The 27,662-nt window shown below is 39.8% G+C and overlaps 1 protein-coding gene across 2 annotated transcripts; it reads left to right on the top strand.

Moving 5' to 3' along the window:
• The first annotated feature begins 311 nt into the window (after positions 1–311).
• On the top strand, positions 312–8,363 carry Cd69 (CD69 antigen). Of its 2 annotated transcripts, none has more exons than XM_006505463.2 (5): positions 312–1,303; positions 4,230–4,352; positions 5,499–5,698; positions 6,008–6,111; positions 7,318–8,363. In XM_006505463.2, exons 1-5 carry the CDS (start codon positions 1,279–1,281, stop codon positions 7,424–7,426), a joined length of 561 nt encoding a protein of 186 aa, XP_006505526.1. In that variant the 5' UTR covers positions 312–1,278; the 3' UTR covers positions 7,427–8,363. The 2 variants fall into 2 exon arrangements, with proteins under 2 accessions (XP_006505526.1, NP_001028294.1); NM_001033122.4 differs by having other exon boundaries at positions 318–465.
• Positions 8,364–27,662: the final 19,299 nt, after the last annotated feature.

Genomic DNA, 27,662 nt, shown 5'->3' with positions numbered 1-27,662 from the left:
TACAGCAATCTCAAACTTTTAGCTCCTTGTTTAGATTATACCATTTCCTAAGTTATTTGTGTTTTTAAAAGTTTGTGGAAGGATGTCTTCGATTCTGGGAAAATCCCATTTATCTCTTCCTCTTGAAGCTACAGTTGTGAGAAAGCACATTTCAGACAGCAGGGAAAACCCGCAGCTCACCACAACAACACACGGTGAAGTGTCTAGGCCGCTGGAGCATAAATTAAAGAGAACTGGCTGAGTTGAGTGAGTACAGGGTAGGAGGAAGGGGTGGAGCCTAATCGAGTATAAAGGCTGAAATCCTCCGAGATCAAGACACTGAACAAGACAGCTCCAGCTACATCTCTCCGTGGACCACTTGAGAGTCGCCAGGGACCTTGAGGGGAAAAAAATTAAAAAGGATGGATTCTGAAAACTGTTCTATAACGGAAAATAGCTCTTCACATCTGGAGAGAGGGCAGAAGGGTAAGTCATGTGATTTCTTACATTCTGGAATGATCTCTACATTTGATGTGTGGAATAGAGCGGAGAATGGAGAGATTATCAGAGGACTTGGTTATGTTCTGTTTCAATCAGTAAAAGAGAAACTGGGCATAGGTAAATACCTCTCTAGCTATGAGAAGACAAGATACTTGTATGAGAGAGAGCTATATGACTTTCAGATGATCTTGAAAGGACTTTTCCTTTGAATAGATTTGTAACATCTCAACTCGTGGATTTAAATGATAAATGATAAATTGCCTGGCTTGACCTAGTTATTCTCTATAGTTTTCCCATAACCACCATCATCAGTAAGTTTTATCCTTTTCTTTATGAAGAACTCTGTTTTTCACACAAAGAGTTACGTTCTTGCTCTTTCCTTATCCATTTGCCTGCTTTCTGTGTGTATTCCCTCATTAGTGTTCTCCTCATGAATCCTCCAGTGGTTAGCAGCATTCGGGTCTCCAGGCTCAGAGAAAACAGCATTACACACACCTGAACATGTGCAGTGTCATATGGTGATGCATTAGAATGTAACCCTGTCATTAAAATGTCATCTTCTGCAGAGACCTATGGAATCTCCTCCTTACATTTTGTTCTGTCTCTCTCCTCCAATGAATCACTTCAAATTCTATGACTATATATTTTTCTTCCTTTTTACAAAAGCATGATCACCCTTCACATTTCTGTCTCTTCTGTCTGTTTCTATCTGAGTTGTAAGGAGCCCTCCAGCACTTAGCACTTGGGAATGAGAGTTATTTGAAAGCACGAGCGATCCAGTTAATAAAGGGATTTGCTATGACCAACACCGCCAAGATAGTTGGTGAGGAACGAATTATTTTCTGAGTTTCTCTGTCAAGTTGTCTTGTTGTGTAAAAAAATTAAAAATAAAAAATTTTTTAAAAGTCTCAGTTACCTTTAAAATCTCATCCCTTCTTTGAGAGCATGAAGTCAAAAACATAGATATAAAGTCTACAATATTCATTTTTAGATACCTAAGCAACCCATACCTATATGTCTCACTTAAATTTTTTTTAAAAAGCAGATAATAATGAAACTATAATAAATAGTGGAATGAAGGAAAGACCAAATGCAGAAATTCCTGACCTGGCCTGGGGTCAGCTCCATCTACCTTTGTATATTTAACTTATGTTCTCACGGCCATGACCTTAGCAACACAGCAGCAGTGGAATCAACAGGCTCCTCCTTGGGTGACTGAAAGTTGGTAAATAGGTGGATCTGTTTTCATGCTCTCCATTAATGCACAGGCCTCAGGAGTGTGCTGTTAGGGGGGGATGTTTTGTTGCCTAGGTGACAAGTTGAACTGTGGTTAGCCATGACCCTTGGAGATGGAAATAAACTGTCACGTGGGAGTTGGTCTACATAGTCTACCCACCAGGTGGGTCAATGGGCTGAATGAACTAGTTGAGGTCTAGGGTTGCTTTGGATGTGGGTATGTTTGCTGTGCAGTCAGAGATATTGATAAATTGAGTCCAAGCAATGTGACTATCATATGTTGAGAAACGAAACTAGACCAGTCTCTGAACCTATTACTCAAGCTACAAAGACTGCCTCTGAAGATAATTGTGTATGTGTGTGAAAAGGAAGGCAGGGGAAAACAGACCTAGGCAGGATTGATAAAGGCTTCTCTTAGAAAACTTGAAATCAGATTTTCACCAAGAAAAAGAAAATCCTACAAAATGTACAAGTTGGTGATACTAGCCATGTGATGTCTCCTCACCAAGCTTATCTGGAACAAAATGTTTTAAGAAAAAAAAATCCACAAATTCCAAGATAAAATCTACAGAAATAATCTTGTAACTATAAAAAGTCATCTACAATGGAAAGTTAAGTGTTTTTATAATGAGAAAAGATTTGACATAACTTTTCACCTTGTAGCCATAGGCTTCAAGCTCACACTCCTTTGACACTAGACTCCTAAGTGTTGGGATTACAACTGTGGAGAGTGATTTTCACTGTTAATTATAATCTTATTCAAGGAGCCATTTTGTATTAAAGCTTCCATGAGCATTAAAAAATTCACACTGAAGAATTTGGGAACATACAAGGGCATTCTAGTGGGGGCATACTGTTTTGAATCATGAGGGTTCACCCTGTAAAAAACAAAATCCAAAATCTAAAGCCAAAAATTGACTTTCCCTCTGCAGTCACCTATTTACATGCTAGTACAGGCATATTTCTATCTATCCAAATCCTGATACAGAAACATTTATTAGTTAAAGGTAACTGTGACTTTGTTCAACCTTTATACAGTAAGTTAAATTGGGGGGGGGTCTGTTCAATATGTTTTATAGCATTGTTACTTTTCACTTATTATTTTAATCCATCTTAGAAAATGTAATGTTTCACTGTTCATTCTTACATTATCACTTTAACTGTGCTATAATTTATATGCAATTAATGAACACACCATAGGAGTGCGGTGTAAGGACTCAACAAATGTATAGCCACAATTCCCATCAATATTTGAATATTCCCGTGACTCTAGGGCACTCTGTAGGTGCCATTGTCACAAGCATAAATGCAAACACTTTTCTTACATTTGACACCACACCTTATTTTTGTCTAAAGTGCCAGTTACATAGAAATACATAATATGTAATCTTTAATGAATATACTGTTTTCATTTAACATTATTTTTTAAGATTTATCATATGGTATGCATCAGGGCTTTATTTTAATTGCTAGAATCATTTTTTTGTGTGGAAATACTAAAAAGTGTTTATTCATTCTCATGCTGACAGGTATTTGGATTATTTTCAGGACTTGGTCTTAGTGATGATAATTCTATGAATATTGTTGTGCAAGGCATTTTAAAAACATGGGGTTTTTTTAGAGGTGGTGGTGGTGGTGGTATGTGTGTGTAGGACTGTCTGGATCTTACAGTAGTATATGTATAACAATGTTTTTTATTTATGTCTGTGGAAGTGTAGGTCATGTGTGTACAGGTGTCTTCAAAAGCCAGAAGAGGGTACTGGAACCTTCAGAGCTATAGTGACAGATGGTTGTGAGCCACCTGATGTGGGTTCTGGGAACCAAACACTGGTCCTCTACAAAAACAGTACATGCTCTCTAACACTGAGGCATCTCTTCAGCCCCTGTGTGTTCATAACAATGTAAAAAAGCGTATTTTTCCAGGTTAGCCTCTTAGCATTAATATATGAAAGTTTGCTGCACTGGTATTACCAAGAAACAAAATCAAGTTTGCAATTTTTTAAATTTTATCCTACTTTTGGATATTTATGCATAAATTCTCATTGAAAACATTTATTCTGAGCATTCCATCTCCCATAAACAGTAGCTAACTCCAAGGAGACTAGGGAACTACAGCCAGGATACTCTTTTTATATGTCTCCTATAGCAAGTGGGTGCTTAGAAGTCTTAAATAATGATATGCTTGAATTTTTCATAACTATGAAATATACCCATTATGCCTACTAAATACATATATAAATTATATATTTATGCATATATACATACATACATACATACATACATACATACATACATACATAGTGAAGATACCTATTAAGTCAGCATTTTATTTGCTTTGCCTTATCTCTAGCCAACAAGACGTTTTCCAAATGCACTCAGAATTTGGTAAAATTGACCATTAATATTTTTTATTAGTGGAACAACACATTACTATGCTTAATTTTATATTCCTCAGGGAATATCAACTGCTCCATCTTACAGCCTGAATTCACCCCACTTCTCTCCCTTTTCAGACCATGGCACCAGTATACATTTTGAGAAGCATCATGAAGGATCCATTCAAGTTTCTATCCCTTGGGCTGTGTTAATAGTGGTCCTCATCACGTCCTTAATAATAGCTCTCATTGCCTTAAATGGTGAGTCTATACTTATGAGTTCTCTCAAAGCTGGCTAGCAGAAAGCACTCACATATGGCTGAAATGAATGGGTCTTAGCTTGATCTAGTTTATCAGATAAGTTTATCACTTAACTGATTAACTAGATCTGATCTAGTTATCAGATCTTCTGATTGACTTAGAAACATCTCAGACACATAACTGGTCAGTTTTATGATCAGCATGAAATGCATTCCATACTCCCTGAATGACAGCTACAACAATTTTAGAAATATTTAAAATATTAAAATATTTTAGAAATATTTAACTTATACATTATGTAGGGTGACCACATTTACATATACAAGAAAGTGAGCTTTTATATACCATGTATATATGTATATGTATATGTATATGTATATGTATATGTATATGTATATGTATATGTACACACACACACACACACACATATATATATATATATATATGAGTGGACATTTAACTAGAAAAAATGCAGACTTTTCATTCAGATTGGCAGGAAAAACAGTATGCCAACCTATAGATTAATCAAAAAGTGGCCAATAGTTCTGCCTTTTATCTCAAGCCAAAAGACTAACCCCTCTGGATTACTATGACAATCGGCAACTCCCAGAGGCAGCTGGGACATGCTGTGCCACCATGCATGGTACATCTATGTCTTCTACAAATAAATGTTACAATTTGAAGAAATACCCCAAGCCTTCCTTCTTATTGTATTTTTAATTGAAAATTTTTCATCTAGTGTCTTCTGACCACACTTTTCCTTTCTCCACCTCCTACCAGGCCTCCTTATGTATTTTATCCTCTGCTGCCTGAATCAAATTCTTGATCAAATTCTTCTGTGTGGGCATTTATGTTCAAAACATCACTTAGAATTTACAATATTTGTTTCTCCTTTTGGCCCAAATGATATTTTTGAGATTTTTTTTCCCCCACTTCTCTGACACTTTCTGGCATAACGACCAAGACAACACAACCCTTTGTTCATGCCCCATCCTGTCCTGAGTGACACTGGGCACTGGACAGATGGTAGCTGAGGTCTGCTTTCTTCTTCCTTACAAAGGAGCAGAGTGTCCCCTAGACTCGGTTTACCTGTGGAGAGGATTTGGTTTCTTCTGTTACTAAGACAAATGTCCTTTCTGTCCACAGTGGGCAAGTACAATTGCCCAGGCTTGTACGAGAAGTTGGAATCATCTGACCACCATGTTGCTACCTGCAAGAATGAGTGGATTTCATACAAGAGGACATGTTACTTCTTCTCCACCACAACCAAGAGTTGGGCCTTGGCCCAACGCTCTTGTTCTGAAGATGCTGCTACTCTTGCTGTAATTGATTCAGAAAAGGACATGGTAAGATTCACAACTGATCCCACCAAACACTGTTGCTCTATTTACATCTTCTGTGGTCCCACTCTGTTCTAAGTGGAAACTGGGCACCTGTCTCACATGTAGCGAAACTTAGTCGTGGAGGCAGGGAGCACTGTATGAACAATTAAAAAGGTCAAAATGATAGTCTGCTGTATAGTCTCCCAGTGTGGTTTGATTGCTTAGTTTCAGAGACCAACAATTCAGATGAGCTGATGCCATGCACAGCTAGCAACAATCAACTTAGTGATGATGCTCAGTCATGTTTGTAACCTGACTCCATTTTGCTTTAAGACGTTTCTGAAGCGATATTCTGGTGAACTGGAACATTGGATTGGGCTGAAAAATGAAGCTAATCAGACATGGAAATGGGCAAATGGCAAAGAATTTAACAGCTGGTAAGTTGCAAGAAAACTCACTGTCCTCTCTAGGCTGACACTTTTTTTTTAAGACATAGATTCCTTTTCTTCTTTCTTCTTCTTCTTCTTCTTTTTTTTTTTAACATTTCCTTCCTTCTCTTCTTTCTAAGTTCCATTGTTCATGGTGGTTCAGTTCTTCCTCACACAGCTCCCATCACTGCTTTTATGCGTATTATGCTCTTTGGAATTATTGAGAGTCATCCTTTACTGTTAGTAACTCCGTCGCATCACTTAACTTTGTCTTAGCAAAACACTAGTGTGAGCAGTAGTAGCCTTAGTGAGTTTGACACAGACTCAGGACACTTCTCGTGAAGGGCGGTGAAGTAGTTGCTGGGAAAGAATTCCCTGCTTCAATTCCATTTCCCAGTTTTCATCCCTATAGGGACAAAGGGCAATAGTTTAGTGCCTAATAATAAGTATCTGAATCTATGGAAAATTCACACATACCCCCAGCAATAAAGACACTGTCACTACCTATTACTAAGTCAGACTTCACGTTTTGAGGAACATTCTATAAGTTTAGTGTTGATCTTTACACTATGTAAACTCTGAGTTGAATAAATTTCTCACTCTCTTAACATTTCTATAATGTCTGATACAATTATCAGTATTAAAAATCTATATTTCTGAATTAGTCACAGAGTTACATGCTTTTAGTTTCAGCACCCAAAAGGCAGAGGGAGGTGAATTTCTGCAAACCCAAGACTAACCTAGTCTAATAGTGAAACCCTCTTTCAAAAACAAACAAATTGCATTTCTGGTAAAGGGACTTTTGGCATGTGGCCCAATGGCTAGGCTACCAAGGAATACAAGAAAACCACTGATGGTCTAAATAAAATATCAGTATTTGGTGAAATTACCTATGATCATTCCCTAAGCCCCTAAACTGTGCTTTTTGAAGGATCTATGGGGGAAATATGATAATGAATTTTGCTGGAATGCCCATTAAAATCAGAAAAATAGAGCCTTTAGCTTTGCCTACTTTCTCTACCAATAATCCCCTCCCAGTGTTTTCTGTTGCCTCTACACATTAAACCACGGCTACTTGGCTGGATGTCTTGTGTTTTGTGCTTCCTACTCAGGGAGCAAACAGAAAAGGCAGAGGCCCCTGCAAAGTTGACTGTCGTGTAACTGGCTAGAAATGATGGGCTGGAAATAAATCTGAGTGTCTCTATGGCTTGACAGGTTCAACTTGACGGGGTCTGGGAGGTGCGTGTCCGTGAACCACAAAAATGTTACCGCTGTGGACTGTGAGGCAAACTTCCACTGGGTCTGCAGCAAGCCCTCCAGATGACGAGGATACATAGATGTATAAATGACTGTGCCATAGCACCACAGGAAAGTTGTGTAACTGGATACTGCTCTGCAGTTGAATTTTCCACAAAGACTGCACAAACCAACTTTACATCATCCTGGATCAACTCCAGATAGAACTGTGGGACATGAGGAAGAAGATCCAGGAAGATCCCTTGACCAGGAGCTGAAACTGTCACCAACTGACTGCTAATCACATCAAGGATGAGAGGATGGCTATGAAGCCTCATCAACGCACTTTATTTTTTTTTAAACCTAGAATGAATAGAACTGACTAGCTCTAGAGTTACTATTTATTGCCGAATGACTGCTACAGCCAGTGCCTTTACGCATTTGCACTATTTGGAGGGGTTTCAGTGGTAGGAAGAGCTGAATGTAGGTACAGGAAGATTTGACTGATTAATGATTTTCTTAAATTCAAAAAGCATTCACAAATAGAACAATGCTTATGAAACCAAGCTTTGCAGTAACTCCATCTATTTACAGAAACTTTGCCTCATTATTTTGTCAATTGTTCTCCCCCAAAGAATAAGAGTGGCCTTTTCTTTAACTTCCTCCGTGTAGACAGCTAATTTTCAATGGTACATATTTCTTAACCTTTAAAAACCTCTGTAGCGTATTTCAAGGAAGAAAACAAAAGCACAGCATATGAGTAATATTTGTAGAGCAGATTTCAAAGTGCTGGAAAGAAAAGTGCAATACGTGTAGTGGCAGATCTCTGTCAGGACACACCCTGTGGTTTGACCTTGGAATAACTCCAGTCTTGTCACATAACCTGTTTGTGTCTTTCCCAGTCCTTTGTCCAAAATATTTCCCATGTGCAATAAAGTGTTTATATATTTGTTTGTGTTTTAAAACCCACTATAAAGTTTAAGCTGTTTCTATGTATGTGAAAATAAAAGAATAGATAAATGGTTTCCAGCGGTTCTCATTCAAACTGCATTCAAAGTACCGTGTTATAGCATCAAACTGCCTTCCAGGAAGGGGGGTCTCAAAACCTTTAGATTAGTGAAGTTCACAAACCTCACCAGAGAAGAGTCTTTGTGCAGTGGCCAGTGGTCAATGCAAGGTCTCCAAACTAGTCAGAGCATGGAGAATTGGAGGCTGTGAAGTGCACAGCCACAAAATAAGAACTCTCCCCAAAAAGGTGCAGGAAATATCATGGAAGCCAGGGCAGCAAAACTGTAAGATCCAGAGGTCAGGGAGGACTGGGTAAGAAACATCTTCTGGGCTTGAGAGAACCATTGCACTCATGAATTTATAGCCACAAGACCTGCACAGAATCAAGCCAGGCAACATCCCCACAGGATGGAAGAAGAGCAAGGGCATCCTCACTCCTACCTGAGAAGCTATTGACAGTCAATAGCTACTAGGAGAGAAGCAGACAGTTCTTATTCCCAAGTATGTCCCCAGTAATTGACTGTGCTCCAGTGAATGACCCCATATCCATGCATTATGAACAGCATTAATTGGTGAATTAATTGTGAATTAGCAGCATTAATTGGACTCAATGGGATTTATAAAAAGAAAAGGACATGAAGTTTGGAGGAGTTGGAGGACAAGGTGGTGGTGAATATGATTGGAACACTTTGCATACATGTATGAAATTCTCAAAGAATAGCAGCAAGTTATACCATATTGGAAAACAGAGAACAGTAGAACGCCTACTAAAAGTCTTCCACAATGCAAAACCCTAGTCTTATTAACACACATTCATGCCAAAAGGATACACTCATTTTTGCATATATCAGATGCTCTGAATCTCAACATATCCAAGGTTCTGAAAACATTTTGTTCAACTCTGTTCTGAAAACATCTTTCTCACTATATACTTTATTCACACACACTAATTCATGTAGTATATGTGGGTCATGGATGCCTTCAAGGGCTACTCCATCAGGGAAAATCTTTGATCACTCCCAGAATGAATGCTGCAATAACATCCTTTTGTGATGCCTGAATACAAGTGTTTTATATATATATAGTGCTCACCCTTATGATATATAGAAAAGAAACATGGATTTAGAGTTTCTTCTTAATGAAAAATAACATGAAGTTTACTGGCCACTGAGAGTCTCAGTTCCATAGCTACAGAATGAAGCAGGTGGCCTCCTCACTTAAATATTCTATCATTAATAACCACAGCCCCGTCCTGACTCATGTTGAAAAACAGACTTGTGATCTGCATGGTGTGGATGTGTAAGTGGAAACACTGCTGTTGAGAGCCACAGGATGAGAGACAGCTGACCCGAGTCTTACTTCTGCCATCCAGTGGATCATGAGTTAACCTTTAGATTTAATTAGAGATTGAGTTGAAACTAATAAGAAACGTATGCAAAATGACCTTAAAACACCACCAAAAGCTCAGAGTAGTCATGTGATATATCAGCTATTGATAATTTTACATGTGAAACACTATGTCCACAAATTTTTTGTATTGTATAAAGTATTACTTATTCAAAGCATGCCTACTTCTACATAGCATACATAGGTTACATGTAGTAGCATACATTTAGTAGTAGAATTAAAATATCCAGCCACTACCTGATACAAGTGTGTAGAGTTTATATCCACATGTGAAACAGGCAATAAAATAAATTGTTATGTAATGGATGTGACAGAAAATATGTATGTTGCTATCAAAACCCTTTTGAAGTACAGAACTCTTTTTTTCTTTCTTTTTTTTTTAACTATGGTCAAACTTTTGGATAATTTCACAATAAATCTTATAAGCTACACTCACCTTAAGTGACTGCAATAATATAAGCTGAGGAAAACTATCAGTGTTTTGTGTCTTATTTCAATTTTTTCCAGAATAATTTTATTTTCTTCCTTCTCAGCCATAGGAATAAATGGTAGACATGAACTGTCCTTGAAAGGAAAGGTACCACTGAAATGTTAGTATTTAAAGCTTTGTCAATATTGAATCTGTGAAGTTCCCCCATGGCTCATAGCACTTGCTAAGCAACTCTAACCACCAGAGTTCAGTCCCCAGAGCCCAAGGTAGAAGGAGAGAACTGACTTCCAAAAGTTGTCCTCTGACCTCCACACATGAAAAATAAATATTTTGCAACATTAGTATATTAATGTTCTTTTATAAACTGATCCTCCCATTTCATCACTCCAGCTTGAGTATATAACTGAAATGAAAATGAACATGAATCTCTAGGGGTCTTGTGTTGAAAAGGTACAGCTAAAAAGACAGCTGGAGGCAGTGTGATTTAGCTCAGCTTAACTTCTAGAAGCAATTTACCAAAAATATGGAATAGTAAATACATTTTTCTGTGATATGACTACTTTGGAGAAAGAGAAAATTAAAACAAATAATCTTTGATGTGCAAGGTCAATTTCTAGCAGTAAAATTCAGGAAGCACTTAATTCTCCAAATGCAATATAATGTGATTCTGCTACTCAACATTAAGAGATGATAATGAGGGCTAGCAAGATGGCTCCATGCCCCACAGCAAGTGTGTGTGAGCACACATATATCATATACAACATAATAAATAAATTATAATTACCTTAAGTGTAAATACCTTAATCACCTTTTCCAAACACAAAGACAAAACCTTTTCCCCAAATCAGCATATTCTTCATCCGGTAACCAGGAAAACCTGTAGCTTGCTCTCTGTCCCAGAGGAACAATAAAACCACCACAATACTCAAAATCACACACATTTTAGCCTATTTAGGCCTTTCTAATTTGTCATGTCAGGATTTAAACCCAAAATTCCCTTGGAGCCCACATTAGACAGAATATGAGTCTCCTGCAGACTTTATTATACCATCTTTAAAACAATTAATTCACACTTCTATTTTCCTTTCCTTTTCCTCTCCTCTCCTCTCCTCTCCTCTCCTCTCCTCTCCTCTCCTCTCCTCTCCTCTCCTCTCCTCTCCTCTCCTCTCCTCTCCTCTCCTCTCCTCTCCCCTCCCCTCCCCTCCCCTCCCCTCCCCTCCCCTCCCCTCCCCTCTCCTCTCCTCTCCTCTCCTCTCCTCTCCTTTCTATATCTGCTTATAAGAAACAGCTTGTCAAACCAGGATTTAAACCCAAAATTCCCATGGAGTCCACGTTAGATACAATATGAGTATCCTGTAAGATTTATTAGAGTGCTCTCAAACTTGAGCCACAGACATTTATTTAATTAATCTCCATTATAATATCTATCTGTTATGCTCTCTACCTGGAGCCACAGACTTCTATTAAATAATACCTGCTCATAGCAGGTGATTATCACTGCTCTCTCTACTTGGAGTCAGTGACTAATATTCCCTATCTAATTCCGGACATGAAATTTCTCATAACTAATAAGCTCTCTGCCTAGAGCAGCCATCCTGTCTGTTGTGCTCTCTACCAGAAGCTGCAGACATTTATTTAATTAATACCTATTATAATATCTATCTGTTATGCTCTTTACCTAGAGCCACAGACTTCTATTAATTTTGTTGTGGTAAATCTCCAACCCAAATAGGCCCGAGCAATGAAAACACAACACAGTTAAAATGAATATATGCCGTGCACCTAGATTGGGCAGATCTACTGCTACACTACCATCTTCCACATCTATGAGACCCCTTAGAACTTGTGGTTTCTCCAGGCCATGTGCTTCTGCTCTGCTTTTCTTCTTCCTCCTCCTCTTCTGTGTCCTCTTCCTTTTCCAATATTATCTTCTCTCTCTCACTTTCTGTTCCACCTTCCCTTTTATCTGACCAATCATTAGCTCTCCTTTATTTTACAAATTAAGGTGGGAAGCAGGTTTACAGGAAATTACCTGAGTGCTTACCCCCCAGTCCCAAACCTAGGGAACTTTAATGAAGAAAATGTGTATATATGAAATGTTGGGGACCTTCCTGGCAATACAGTTTCCTGGGGAAGGTAGCAATGGGGGTGTTGCCCTTTGAAGTGGCAAAACTTGCAATTACAAAGGCAAAAATAGCTTACTTTTTGGTAATTTTTTTTCTATCATTAACTCTTTGCTAGCTTAAGACCAAAAATTGCCAGCTTCTAGTGATTAACACTGTTTAATTAACAATGTTTAGCAGTGGAGAATTAAGTAAAGGATCTCTTGCTAGGGCTCCTTTCCCTGGTCAGCCAGCCAGGAGTCTCTTGCTGGCCAGACAAGAAGCTCTGAGCTTGTTAACTCTTTGTGGACTACTTAGACAAGAGAAGAAAATAAAATCTTTTACACAGGCAATATGCATAGGTATACACACATTCATATACACATACACACAGACTCACACACACACACAAGCTGGACCCCACCATTTGTCTCATCAACTCCACAAGTGTTCCTGTACCAGTGGCCTCCAATGGCACCAGTTCTTTGAAAAAGGCAGCCAAGGGATATGGAGTCAGTGGAGAGACCGAAGTTTATTTATCTTTGGCAATCCTTCTGTCAATAATTCTTTGCTATTTTAAGGCCAAAAGCCATTGGTTTCTGGTAATAAACACTTTCTGTTAGCATCATAAGATTAGGGGGAAAAAAAGAGAGAGAAAGCTTAATTGTTAGGGTTCCCTTCTATCTCACTCAAAGGAGCCCTTGCTCGCCGGGTGAGAGGCTTGCTAACTCTTTTTGAGCCAGAGAGAGAAGAAAGGAAAGGAAAAGAGTCACTCACACACACACACACACACACACATACTGAGTGAAACAGAAAACAGTTACACCACCTTTCTTTTATTGCTTTCAGCTTCTTATAGCTTTTAGACAAAAAGTAATCTATGTAAGAAAGAATTACCTCATATATAAAATATTAAAAATAAAGGAAAATAATTAAAATCCTTTACACATTTAAATATGCATAGACATACACACATTTACACACACATGTATTTTGGTTAGGCATGGTCATCTGTCTCAATCAACTCCACTAGTATTCACGCATGCTTGCATATTCCTACACATGTATATGTGTACACACACACACACACACACACACACACACACACACATACACACACACACACACACACACCACACACACCACAACTGGATGAATGGACAGATGGATGGGGCAGAGCCTCCCAAGCCAACAACCTTATTTCATACCTTCTTAGACAAAAGTTCTTCAGAAAATTACCTCATATATAAGATGTTACATAAAATGGGAGCTATAGACGGATGTTGATAAGTTCAAAGCAGTACTTCATTTGCAACAGTGTACTTTGCCTTACAGAAACTTTGCAGTTTCCTGAAGTTCCACTTATCAGTTGCTGATCTTGGAACCTGAGCTGTTGGTGTTCTGGAGATGGGAACAACCTAAATGACCTTCAATTGAAGAATAGATAAAGAAAAGGTGGTACATCTACACAATGGACTACTACTATTCAGCTAAGGAAAAAAAAAAAAAAAAGACATCATGAATTTTGCAGGCAAATGGATGGAACTTGAGAATCTTATCCTGAGTGAGGTAACCAGGTCCCAAAAGCACATGCATGGTATGTATCTACTTATAAGTGGATATTAGCCATGAAGTGCAGAGTACTCATGCTACATTCCACAGACTTAAGGAGGCTGGACAGGAAGGAAGGCACAAATGAGGATGCTTAAGTCTCACTTGGAAGGGGGAGTGGAATAGTCATGGAAGGCATATGGAGAGAGGGAACTGGGTGGGAGAGGGGATCAGGAGGGAAGTGGAGAAGTCTAGGGTCAGGGCAAGAGGATGGCTGGATGGCCATGAGAATGAATGGTAATTTGCAACTGATGGGGGGTGGACTAGGTAGGGGGCATTTCCAGGAAGAGACAGAGACTTGTAATAGGGGAGGCACCCAAGAATCAGTGGTGGTGTCCTTAGCTGTGATTCATAGCATTAGGAATATGGAGCCTAGGGAGGCTGCCTCTTGTGGCTAGGCAGGAACCATGGGGGAGCAATAGGGACACCAACCCACCCACAAACTTTTGACCCAACACTTTTCCTATCTACAGGAAATGCAGGAATTGGTGATAGAGCCGAGACTGAGAACAGCCAACCAATAACTGTCCAACTAGAGATCTATCCCACGGGCAATAACCAATCCCTGACACTATTAATGATACTCTGTTGTAATGCAAACAGGAGTCTAGCATGGCTGTCCTCTGAGAGGCTCCACCCAGCAGCTGACTCAGACAGATAGAGATAATATCCACCGCCAGAGGGTAGAGCTTGGGGACTTTTATAGAAGAATAGGAAGAAGGATTGCAGTCTTTGAGGGGATAGTAGTGCCACAGGAAGACAAACAGAGTCAACTAACCTGAACCCTTGGGACTCTCAGAGACTCAACCATCAACCAAAGAATATGCATGGGTTGGACCTAGGCCCCTCGTACATATGTAGCAGAAGTGCAGCTTGGTCTTCAAGTGGGTCCCGAACAAAAGTGAATAAGTAATAGTAATAAATTTAAAATCGATCAAGTTAAACCTCCCAAAAAAACTTTTTTCCTAAAATTACTTGAATCAAATCTTGAATTCTGTAAAACCATTAACTCATCTAAACACCATTAATTCATGAATGTTCATCTTTATATTGGTCTGCAGGAAATTTTCTCAATAAGGTGGGATAATGACCAGGAATTGTTAAGCTGTGTAATGGTGACAGGAAAGGCATATCAGCTTCAAGAAGCAATCCTGACACCTTACCTCTCAGAGCTCACGCATTGTAGGCCATGCCAAAAAAAAAAAAAAAAAAAAAAAAAAAAATGGTGGGCCATCTTCAAGAAAGTTACCTGCTAGCCTTAATCTCTGACAGTGAAAGATTAGGCCTCCTATTCTACGATACGTGTACAAAATATCTTTATATTTTATATACTGTATTTTTCCCAAAGTGATAATTTTCTGTTTCTTAGTAACTTCAAGTGTTGTCAGTCATAAGAATATGTTTAATTTAAACCAACACAAATATAGATCCCTTATATGTAATAATTTCATTATTCAAAGCTCACATGTACTTTCCAGTGACAAATTACCAATATTAAAGAGGAGTTTGTTTTCAACCCAATACAACACCCTTACTGCAGAGCTCTCTAGTGGTGACATAGAGCCACTGCACTTTTATTTTAAGTATGTTTCTATGTGAAACATGATTTATCTGTTGGTGATCATGGCTCAGCAGGTAAAAGTGATGATCTGCCAAGCCTAATGAGTTAAGCTCAATGCCCTAGACCTATTTAGCAGAAGAAACACTATATTTGTGAATAAGAGCCAAATGGTGGAAAGAATCAACTCCTGAAAACTCTCTTCAAACCTCCACACATGCATGCTCACATACACATAAAAGAAAACTAAAACTTTGTTGGTGACTATGGGTCATAATGATATGTGTATGTTTCAAAATTGCAAAGAGGATAAATTTCAAATGTTTTCACCTTAAGTAGAAAGGGCTTTGAAGTGATGGTTTTTTAAGATTACGTTTTTATTTATGCATATTCTAGACACACGAAATCATGCAGCAGATACCCCAGGGTCCTTCCCTTCAGCAACATGATTTCAGTCTGTATATGTGACTGGCATTGTGTGTTCACCCATGATCAGCTAGTTACTTTATGGCATTTCCATGCACATCATATGATAGTAAAGAACATTTATGTGTGTGAAAATGTAAACTACATTGCTGTCAATTAAAAGCAATGGATGTAATGAAATTATCTGTTGCTTGATATTAAATATAAATGTGGCTATGCATGCCACCATAGTAACATATTACCATGGTAATTAAAGGTTGTTTACCTTATACACTACACATACTCATCCTGTGTTATTAGCATATTGTACATTGTCACATAGTACTTTCTTGTGTGGTTAAGAGAGGCTGACAGATATGTGGGTTGGTTTCTGGTGTTTAATATTTCAAATGATGCTTCTGTTGTTGTTCCTGTTCAGTTCCTTAGGGATATGTATATGCTAATTTCTTTTGGTGTTATAGCTGTATTATATGGTCCTAATTTGCTCATTTATAACAGGTAATGCTAAATACATTTCTTACGCGGTTATTTCAATCCACATTCACAGGAGCAGTATATGAGTTCCCATGGCTCAACATGCTTGCTAAATTTGATACTTTTACCTTTTTAAAAATATTGAGTTGATATATACATATATTTGTTGTTCAAATTGTTTACACTTGATTCGTTACAATGGAGGTTGAACACCTTTTGTCCTTCTACTTGGAATTTTTTTATGCTGCACTTTGCCTCTCAATTTTGCAGTTCTACTTCATAGGTTCTACTAAATGGATAACGAATTGATACTGATGGGTTGTCCTGTGGAAAATCAACCAGGAATAACTACCTTCACAGGCTGCAAGTTATAAGATTTGGGGGAGAGAGAGCTGGGGTGGTGGTGGTGGTGGTGGTGGTGGTGGTGGTGGTGGTAGTGATGGTGTGTGTGTGTGTGTGTGTGTGTGTGTGTGCATGCATGCAGTACCCATGGAAGCCAGAAGAGGGCATCATAGCCCCTCAAGCTGTAGTTACTGGTAGCTGTGAGTGGCCCCACTGTGTTATTGGGAACTGAACTCTGGCTCTTCGAAAGATCATGATGTATTCTTAACCACTGAGCCATCTCCTCCACAGGTAACAGTATTTTGTGTTGTCTGACTCTTGAGTGAGCAAGCATACACATGGTCATGTCAGTTTTCCTTGGGACTATCTAAATGGCAAGATCCTTTCTCTATATACCACTATGGGAGATGTATATATCACTGTGTTTTAGAGACTCAGTGCCAATCATTAGAAAAATATCCCAAGGCCAAAGGCCAAAAAGAAACACGAGTTTTCGTATTAAACTTTAAGTGGATTTTAAAATGTTCCAATGAAAAGTTCATTTTTATTTTAATTATGTTTTCTACATGGGCATGTGAAGGCACCCTCCTTAAAATTTATTTTTTAGTTGTTACAATATAAAGAAAACTTAAACAGTGATTTCCAGTTAGTCTTGGAGTTGGTCTTTCATATGGCGATTTTTGTATACTTTTTCTCTAAGACTTATTTTATTACTGTTAAGTGAGTGGGGCTGGAAGATAATTTATTTACACTCATGTGTACAAGTTCCTGCAGAGACCAGAAGAGGGTGTGAAGCCCCTGGAGCTGGTGCTACAAGCAGTTATAAGCTTCTCAATGTGGGTGCTGGGAATAGAACTGGAGTCCTCTGGAAGATTAGTACATACTCTTAACCACTGATCCCTGCTCTCCAGATCATATTTAAATGTTTAAAAGGTAAGAAAATACCCAGTTCAGTAGACTTCATGTTTTCTTAGAATATCTGTTTTTATTTCATTTGCACTGTGTATTGTATAACTACTTAATTTTTTCCTTTTGAGCACTCATCAATAAATCTATTAGAAAGATTTATATACTGTTATTCTTGCAAACATTCTGGAAATTTAAAGGGAAAGAATTGAGACTTAAACAATGTTTGGGCCTTCATCAAGACTCTGACTTGGATTCTGATGCCACCTGTCTTAGTCAGGGTTTCTATTCCTGCACAAACATCATGACCAAGAAGCAAGTTGGGGAGGAAAGGGTTTATTCAGCTTACACTTCCATACTGCTGTTCATCACCAAGGAAGTCAGGACTGGAACTCAAACAGGTCAGGAAGCAGGAGCTGATGCAGAGGCCATGGAGGGATGTTCATTACTGGCTTGCCTCCCCTGGCTTGCTCAGCCTGCTCTCTTATAGAACCAAGACTACCAGCCCAGAGATGGCACCACCCACAAGGGGACCTCCCTCCTTGATCACTAAGAAAATGCCTTACAGCTGGATCTCCTGGAGGCACTTCCCCAACTGAAGCTCCTTTCTCTGTGATAACTTCAAACTGTGTCAAGTTGATACAAAACTAGCCAGTACACCAGCAAACCCCTCTGTCACAGCAATGTCAAACAATCTCATCCACCTGTGTTGATGTTTTTCTTTAACCAGAGCATCCAGGAGGACATCTTGTGGGATATTATCCCCAAAGCAGAGGCAAGTTACAATCCTTTCAGCTTAGATATATGGTGGTAGTAAATAGAAATTCAACTTTAACTCTCATCAAATTGTCCAAGCCTTCTTCTGCTGTTTAGATAAGTAGACCCCTTTCCCTAAAGTCCTCGAGTAAATCCATTAGGAAAGTATACCAGCTACAGATGTAATCAGTGTTGATAAGATAGGCTTACGGTGTGTGAAGTGATAGCTGATAGATCTGCCGAGCCATCATTCTGATGCTTTCTCTTTTTTTCTGTTTTCCTCTGGTGTTCAGGTCAGATGCGCACCGAGACTTTTCTCTCTGGGTTTCCTTCAACCTCTCACGCTGCTCTTATGACCATTGATCACGTGCTGGTTTGTTGGCAACATTTCAGATACATTTTCCAGTTTATGACTGATCTATTTTCCTTTGTCTACTCTGCTAATTTGTCCATTAAGGGTTTGTTCCGTCTGCTTTGTTTCATTGAGGCGGGTTCTTACTATGTAGCCCAGGACTATATAATTGTGTGAGTGTTATTATTATCATATAATTATTTTTTTCTAAGCTTGGCCTCAAACTTAAAATCCTCTTCTCTCAGCCTCCTGAACTCAAGAACTGCAGGTATGTGCCACTATGCCTGGTGAGTTTCTGAATTCAGTGATTATGATTATAGTTTTCAAATTTTCTGGTTAACTTTTGATGGTCTCTCACCAAATGAACAGTTATTTCTTTTATTCCTTAAAATCTATTATAAATCTCTAGTTATAATACACGTAATTATTTAAATTGTTAAAATCCTATGTGATCAAGACTGCTCTTTTTATTTCCTATCAACATGTTGATATTTTGGCTTGTTTCCTGAAGCATTTGGTGATTTTTATTTTTGATTTTAGTTGGCTTCAGTTCATGAAAGATCAATTGTGTTGGGGTAGGGTACTAAGGATTAAATGTAGGGCCGCGGGCATGCTGGGTAAGCACTCTACTCTTCAATGATATCCCAAGCCCAGCCAATGTGATTTCTAACAGAAAAAATGAATGATGCTCTCTCAATCGAAGTAGGATGTATCTTCAGCCACAAGGGGGAAGTAGAAGCTGCTGAACTGAGAACCTGAGGCCTTTCAAAGATGAGCCAGAGGGCGGCAGATTGGCCATAAAGCCTTGAATAAGGCTGCCCCTTCGTTCTCTCCTACATAAGCCATTCCCCTCCTTAACTGAGTACTTTTTTAAATCAGTTTTGATCACTTCAGGGATCAGAAGTCAAGTCAGGGGTTCAGCCAGTTGCCGAGTAAGTCTGTTCCCGGTGTACATTCTGAGCATAACAGGATTCTGAGCACGCATAGTGAGCCGCTGTAACCTGGGGTTAGGAATCGTAGTAGACAGGTTTTCAGAGAGACGTCAGAGCCCAAACTCCATTGCTTGTTGCCAGGAGCTGTTACTCTGGTGAGTGGAACAATGCAATGTTTGACTCTCTTGGTGGCCATGTTAAGTTTGGCCAGAGTTCAATAAACCCCTTCGGATCCCATTACAGGTGGTTGTGAGCCACCATGTGGTTGCTGGGAATTGAACTCAGGACCTCTGGAAGAGCTGTCAGTGCTCTTAACCACTGAGTCATCTCTCCAGCCCTTGAGCAGTTTCAATCTTGGTAGGAACAACAACCTCCTAAGGACTTTATAAAAACCTAACATAGACAGGAAAGTGGAAACACTGGGGGTGGGGTGTGGCGGGGTGTTGGGGGGGGCTGGGGAGAGAACCAGCATCTTTCCAAGTATACTGCTACAGTAGAGAAAAACTATCTCCCTGGAAGATGTCTGTACTCCCATAGCTATGTAAAATCCGATTGTGACAGAAAATGAACAAGGTCTAAGGTGGGGTTGGGTACTGCAAAGATAATTGCAAGACTAGACACTCTTGGTGCAGGGGCCAGACTGTCCTGAGAAAGACATTCCTTCTGAGAGACAGAAGTGATGGGCAGGTACAGGTGACCAAGAGAGAGAAAGCCCAAAGGGTCACAATTCCTCCTCTTCTACAATACAACTTGCAATAGTTTCATGTCTGTGCCTAGCTTCCTGGAGACTTTGCAGAAATTTCTAGGGACTGGGTTCTAAACTCTCTGCTGATGTGTGTCCTGTAATAAAAACTAAGTAGTGCACTAATTTTCCAGCAGATGGCGCTATGAAACAACGGTTTCAATTATTTCCTTTATGTGTCACTCTAAATGATTGCATGTCCATAAAAGGGGGCGGGGAGGGGGGAGACTGTAAGTGCAAAATGACTTTTAGTTTCTCATGTTATCTTTAGGGTTTCTGAGATACTGAGAGCAACTTCTGTCAACTCTGGACAACTTAGCATCAGATAAGAAGCTTAGGCAACAAAGGGAATTTTAAAGCGTTGTTGTTTGTTTGTTCCAAGTGTGCTGGTGCACTCCTTTAATCCCAAAACTTGAGAGGCAGAGGCAGGAGAATATCTTTGAGCTCAAGGCAAGCCTGATATGCATAGTAAGTTCCAGAACACCCAGAGCTACATAGAAAGAATATGTCTCAAAACAAGCCAGAGATGGTTTTGCTTGGCGGGTTTTTGTTTATACTGTGATGATTACTGAACCTGGGACCTCATTCACGCTAGGAAAGCACTTACCATTGCCTGCATCTCTGACTCAAATAATCTACTTTTTTCTCTATTTTAAATTTGGACGCAGTGGAAGCAACTGTGTAGAAAGGTCCAGCATGAGCCAACCCATCTCCAGGACTTAGAAATAAAAGGGGGGTGTGTGCCACTAAAACTGGAAGCAAGGAGTGGGAGTAAGGAAGTGTCAAAGTCCCTTCAGCTAGACAAGCTGTGATGAAAGAAACTGGGAACTGTGGCAAGGCTTTCCAAATATCACCGGGGATGATAAAACAGACTTTATAAAGAGAAGCCATTGTGAAAGATACAAGATCTTACAAGACAGAGAGTGCACAAGAACAGGTGGAGACGTATGACCAAGGAGTGAGTGAGGATCTGTGAACAGAAATCAAAGGGAGAAAGGATATCTGGCTGATCTGATTTTCAAGGATTATTCCTAACGGTGAAGAATAGCTCAAGCGGAGATTTTTACTGTGCCGATTTACCAAATTCTTGCTCAAATGTGGTTCTACAAGGACAGAGAAGGAACTACAATGTAGGTCCAGACAGAAAAGACACAGAACGCTGACCAAGTGTCAGTCCAAGCAGGGGTGCAGCCAGTCTCTGCCTCTGAAGAAAAAAAATGATACAAAAATCATTTTAGTATATTATTGAATTTGCCTTACAGCTATTCTACAGAGGGTTTATATGCCTATGTTTATCAGAAATAGTTACTCATAATTTTCTTTTCCCAAGATGTCTTTGCTTAATTTTAATAATAGGGTGGTAAAGGCTTGCTAGTAAGGCAATCGAGACAAGTGTGTGAGCCCCAGCTTCAGTGGCAGATCCTTGGAAAACAATGTGCTCATTTGAGTGACTGAGGAAGATACCAGTTTCAATTTCTCTCTCTCTCTCTCTCTCTCTCTCTCTCTCTCTCTCTCTCTCTCTCACACACACACACACACACACACACACACACACACACACACACACACACACACTGTTCTTGAACTACTTACACAATCCATTTTTATTAAAATTTCTTCAGAAATATTTTGCTATAAAAATACGAGCCAGGTCTGATCACTCATAGCTGTAATTCCGGTGCTGGGCTGGGGAAGCTGAAACAAGAGGATCACTGCAAGATGGGGGCCAGCCTGGGCTACATGATAGTTCCAGATCAGTCTGGGCTAGAGTTAGATCCTGTTTCTCTTCCTTCCGTCCTTCCTTTCTTCCTTCCTTCCTTCCTTCCTTCCTTCCTTCCTTCCTTCCTTCCCTCCTTCCTCTCTCCCTCCCTCCCTCCCTCCCTCCCTTCCTCCCTCCTTCCTTCCTTCCTTTCTTTTTTTTTTCTGGATTTTGGGGGTATTGGTTATTTTATTTATATTTCAAATGTTGTCTCCCTTCCCAGTTTCCCCTCCACAAATCTCCCATCCCATCCCACCCCATCCTCCCTCCCTCCTGCCTCTATGAAGATGCCCCCCACCCACCCACTCCTGCCTCGATGCCCTGGCTTCCATCAAACCTCCACAGGACCAAGGGCTTCCCCTCCTGTTGATGCCAGATAAGGCCTTCCTCTGCTACATATGCAGCTGGAGCCATGAATCCCTTCATGTGTATTCTTTAGTTGGTGGTTTAGTCCCTAAGAGTCTGGAGGGTCTAGTTAGTTGATATTTTTATTCTTCCTATGGGGTTGCAATTCCCTTCGGCTCCTTCGGTCCTTCTACTAACTCTTCTATTGGGGCCCTCAGGCTCAATCCAATGGTTGGCTGTGAGTATCTATACCTGTATTGGTCAGCCTCCCAGGGAACAGCTATTCCAGGCTCCTGTCAGCAAGCGCTTCTTGACATCAGCAACAGTGTCTGGGTTTGGTGTCTGCAGATGGGATAGATCCCTAGGCGGGGCAGTCTCTGGTTGGTCTTTCCTTCAGTCTCTGCTCTACTCTTTGTCCCTACATTTCCTTTAGACAGAAACAATTCTAGGTTAAAATTTTTGAGGTGGGTGGGTGGCCCCATCCCTCAAACAGGGGCCATGCCTACCCACTGGATATGGTCTCTACAGGTTCTATTTCCCCTTTGTTGGGTATTTTTCCTAATGCCATCTCCATTGGGTCCTAGAAACCTCTTGCTTCCCTGACTCCAAAAATTCTGCCAGAGAACTCCTACAGCTGATAAACAACTTCAGCAAAGTGTCTGAATATAAAATTCACTCAAACAAATCAGTAGCCTTCCTCTACTCACAGGATAAACGGGTTGAGAAAGAAAGAGAAATGACACCCTTCACAACAATCACAAACAATTTAAACTATCTTGGTTGTGACTCTAACCAAGCAAGTGACATATCTGTATGACAAGACATTCAAATCTCTGAAGATAAATCCTGTTTCAAAGAGTTAAGAAATAAATATATATGTTCACAATGATGAAACTCTTTTTGTGATGCTCTGTCCATTTCATGGCACACTGTGGGTTTCGCAGCTGCTAATTCTCCCACAACTGCTGCTTTCTTGGTCACAAGAGGCCTCGGATCCATATTCTGTTGTCAGGACACAAACTTTCCTCTGTGGGCAGCTTTGGGGCTAGTGGTCCAGTTCAACTGAAATCTCAGCTTGGTCTGACATCAAAAACTGGCCCAACATTTTCAAAACATTCACTGTTGAGGATAACAATAGTAAAAATCTGTTGTTTACCTTTTCATTAATTTTTATTTCCTATGTGCCCAGTGAGCCACAAGTCTCAGTATGAGGTTGACCAGTAGTTCTACCCAGGAGCCAGCACTTCCTTCCCCTCCATCCTCTCACCCGTTCTCTTCCCAAGCTACATTTCCATGAACCAGATCTATCCTATGAGCCCCAAAATTATTGATGAGTGGATTTCTTTCCAACACCAGAAACCAATTCCCCAACTCTGGTCACTGACTGGATATCTAATGACCCAATTAAGTTAATAATCACCTAAGGCTGGTGTTAAACTTTACACGCAAGAATCTTAAGGTTAATTGCCCCCCAAAAAATCTGTGCCCACTTGAGATGCTAGCCATAAGTTAGTTTTATGTCAGCTTGGCACAAGCTAGAGCCATTTTGGAAGAGGGGATCTCCTTTGAGAGAATGCTCTTATTAGACTGACCTTTGGGAAAGCATATGGTGCATTGTCTTAATTGATACTTGACATGGGAGGGCTCAGCTGAAGGAATGCAGTGCCACCATGGGACTAATGAGTCTGGGTATTATTAGAAGGCAGGCTGAGAAAGCCATGAGGAGCAGGCCAGTAAGCTGTACCCCTCCATAGACTCCGGCCTATTTCTACCCTGAGCTCCTTACTTAATTTCCCTCAGTAACATTTGGAAACATAAGATGAAATAAACCCTTTCCTCCGAAAAGTTACTTTTGGTCATGGTTTTTTAATCACATCAATAGAAACCCTAATTAAGATACGTAGTCCTAACCAACTGACTACAAACAAGGGCTTTCTATACTCCCCTTATTAAGTGTGGTAGTTTGCTAGAAAATTAACTCCTAGAACTTAAGGGAAACAGTTTACATACATATTATCAATTTATTATGAAGAATATTTGAAAATAATAGAAACGAAATGAAAATGTGTATAAAACAAGCTCTGGCCAGTCTCTTTGGAGTTGGGTGTATGCTCTGTATACTCTCTCACACACACATACATACATGTACATAGGCGCACACACACACACACACACACACACACACACACACACACACACACACAGATATTCACCTTGAAGCTCCCTGAGCCACATTGTTTAGAAAGTTTATGAAGAATTCTTGTGGGAACAAAGTTGACTAGATCCTTTTCAGTAGTTAAGTCAGTTTCCATCCCTCTTCCCTCCCTGGAAGAGAAGGGTAAGATTTAAAGGGCCACTGCTCTAATCACATGGTAGCCTTTACCCTGAAGCTATTAGGAGCCCACCAAAATTTACCTTATTACTAAAACCTCAGGTATATATGGTTGAAAGGGGCTGGATGTGAACAACTATAGATTGCCCTCACACTCCCAACACTCAGGCAAGTCTAAGTATTTTAGAAGTTTCTATGTCCAAAACCAGAAACAAGATAAAACAGTAAGAAAATGTTCTATCAGTCTTATCATGCAGGAAATAAGAAAAAACTATATATGAACTTGACAAAAGACCTGAGTCAAAAGCAACTATATTTTCTTAAATAACAATAATACAATATGCTGAGTGGAGTAGACATGAAAGGTATTACAGCTGCTTTGGGGGTCTGGGGGGGAATCAGTGCCCTCCTCCTGCCTCAACCTCCCTACCAAGTGATTATATGCATGAGGTACAATGCCCGGGCTGAGAAACAGTGTGGTTTGCATCTCCTGTAGCACAAAGCAAGTGCAAGAATCAACCATTCTTACATTTCACAGAAGAATGAGTAAGTGGAGATTTTGTCACTAGCATCTTGAGCTGCCTGGTGATCAGGCCACAACTCCTGCAGGAGCCCCTCCCTCTACAGATAGTTAGGCACAAACCTCTCCTCCTCTGGAGCTGATTAGCTGCACTTTAGGGGGTACATATCTTGGACCAAGGCCCCAAGACACATCTTCAGTTCACTGGACTTCCTCAGTGAAGGGCCACATCATAAAAGAAGGAAACAGTAAACACCTTTTGGTTCTGTAGGATGCTGAGCTGGGCATTGAAGGCCCAAGGCCAGGCATTCCTCTGTTCAAGGCAAAAGGAGGCAGGCCATGACCCATTGTCTATTTCTGGTTAATTAGGAGTTCAGCCAGAGCCACAAGTCCTTTTTCTGACCTGCCTGGGATCCTGAGGAAGCCTTGATGATACTGAGAAAAACTCAGAGGAGCCCAGCACCTAAAAGAGCCTATAAAATGTCCCTCTATACCTAAGGTCTATTCAGGCTAACAGAGACTGATTTAACAATATATGTCTAACTGGTTAGTGGCGATGGCAGTGGTGGTGGCACATGACTTTAATCCCAGCACTTGGAAGGTAGATGCAAGAGGAACTCTGAGAGTTCAAGGCCAGTCTAGTCTACAAAGTGAGTTCCAGAGCAGCCAAGTATACACAAAGAAATCAGGTGAAGGAAGAAGAAGAGGAGGAGGAAGCAGAGGAAGAGGAGGAGGAGGAAACATGTCTTGCTTCCTTTATTAAGCTTTAGGTATTATGATAAACAATAATATAAAAAACTATGACGTTCTGCAAAAGCGCACTATGAAAAGACCAGGAAAGTAAAGTTTCCAGTCTCTAAATAGACTATTTATGATTTAACGTTTTATTTGGATACCAAAAAACCCAATACTTCAATTCAAGAGTTATAACTTTTTAAGGTTAAACTTAACAGGGAAATAATTATAGGATTCTAATATTATAAAGGCTATTAACTTGTAAACTGTTAAAGATAATTAAGGCATGCAGATTAATAGTCAGCTTAGATCTTATCAAATTCCTTACAAATATAATTCAGTTATAGGCCCAGGCTTTCTTTAGCTTCCTGAATATATTTCCAATGTTAACCCTAGAACAAGAAACTAAAGACAAACAAAGTTTATTTAAAATCACTTAATAGACGGACCTCAAAACTTTTAGAGATCTGCTGAATATGACATTTAAATTTTTAATAGAAAACACCTTGACCGACAGAAATCCCAGTTCCTAGAAGCAGCCCTGAGGTCTCCGAAGAAGACAGATGGGTCATGACTACTCCATCTGGACTGTGGTAGTGCTAAGCACTGGGAAATACCACCTCATGCCTCACCTGCCACTGGGACCATGACCGTGAACAAATTGTGGACACTGCTGAGTTCACTGTTGTACTCTGTAAAGTCAAGTCAGTCCCCTAGGTTCCTACTCTCAGGCTTGGGTCTGGAAGCAAAAGGCCAATGTTGTCCTGTATGCTAGCTGAAAACCTACACCCACTCTTCCTAATGCTGCCTAGTGAGAGCCCAGGGCAACAACCCTGTCATTTTAAATGATACATAAATCATTTGGATTATACTTCCTTCTCAGATCTCTGATGGTATTGACAGTAGCTATAGATTCATTGACTTAGCAGCAGCTGCCTGATCAAAGAAATTTAAAAGCCAGGTCTTACTTTTCTAGCACTATTAGGTCACCTGATTAAAAAAGCAACTCACAGACAGGTTTGAAATTCTAAATGAGGCCATACCTTATTTTAGGATCCTTGTAGGTCTCTAAGACAGATTTTATGAACCTTCACTTATTAGCAGGTATCAAACTCTTCCATCCTGCAGTCATCTGACCACTTGAAGTTCCCCAGAGCTACCAGTAGGGTGTGATCTCTGGAGGTCTTACATTTCCCTAATCATATACAAATACCAAGCACTCACAACTTGGTATAAAGGTGTGCAGTCAAACCAGGTCCATGTTTCCTGTGGGTCTGTAATGTTCACCCAATCCAAAAGTACATTTCATCATGAATTTTACTCTGAATGAAATCCTGAGAAGGAAGACCCAGCTGAGCATCAGCTATGAAAACACTTCTGATTTCTTTTGTCCAAACCTAAAAAAAAAAAAAAAAAAAAAAAAAAAAAAAAAAAAAAAAAATGGTGCTCATCTTTCCAGCCAGGAAAGTTGTAAGAATTCTTCTGTATATTTAGGAAAAGAAATCCATATTATGTGATTTTTTCCAACTATGTGACTCTCCTGTACATTCTTTAATGGAATTGAGGTGGATACAAATAGCAGTCTAC

Source organism: Mus musculus, chromosome 6 (assembly GCF_000001635.26).
Source record: "Mus musculus strain C57BL/6J chromosome 6, GRCm38.p6 C57BL/6J".
In the NCBI taxonomy this organism is placed as follows: domain Eukaryota; kingdom Metazoa; phylum Chordata; class Mammalia; order Rodentia; family Muridae; genus Mus; species Mus musculus.
Note: the sequence above shows the minus strand (reverse complement) of the source record. Positions and strands in the feature narration are given on the sequence as shown.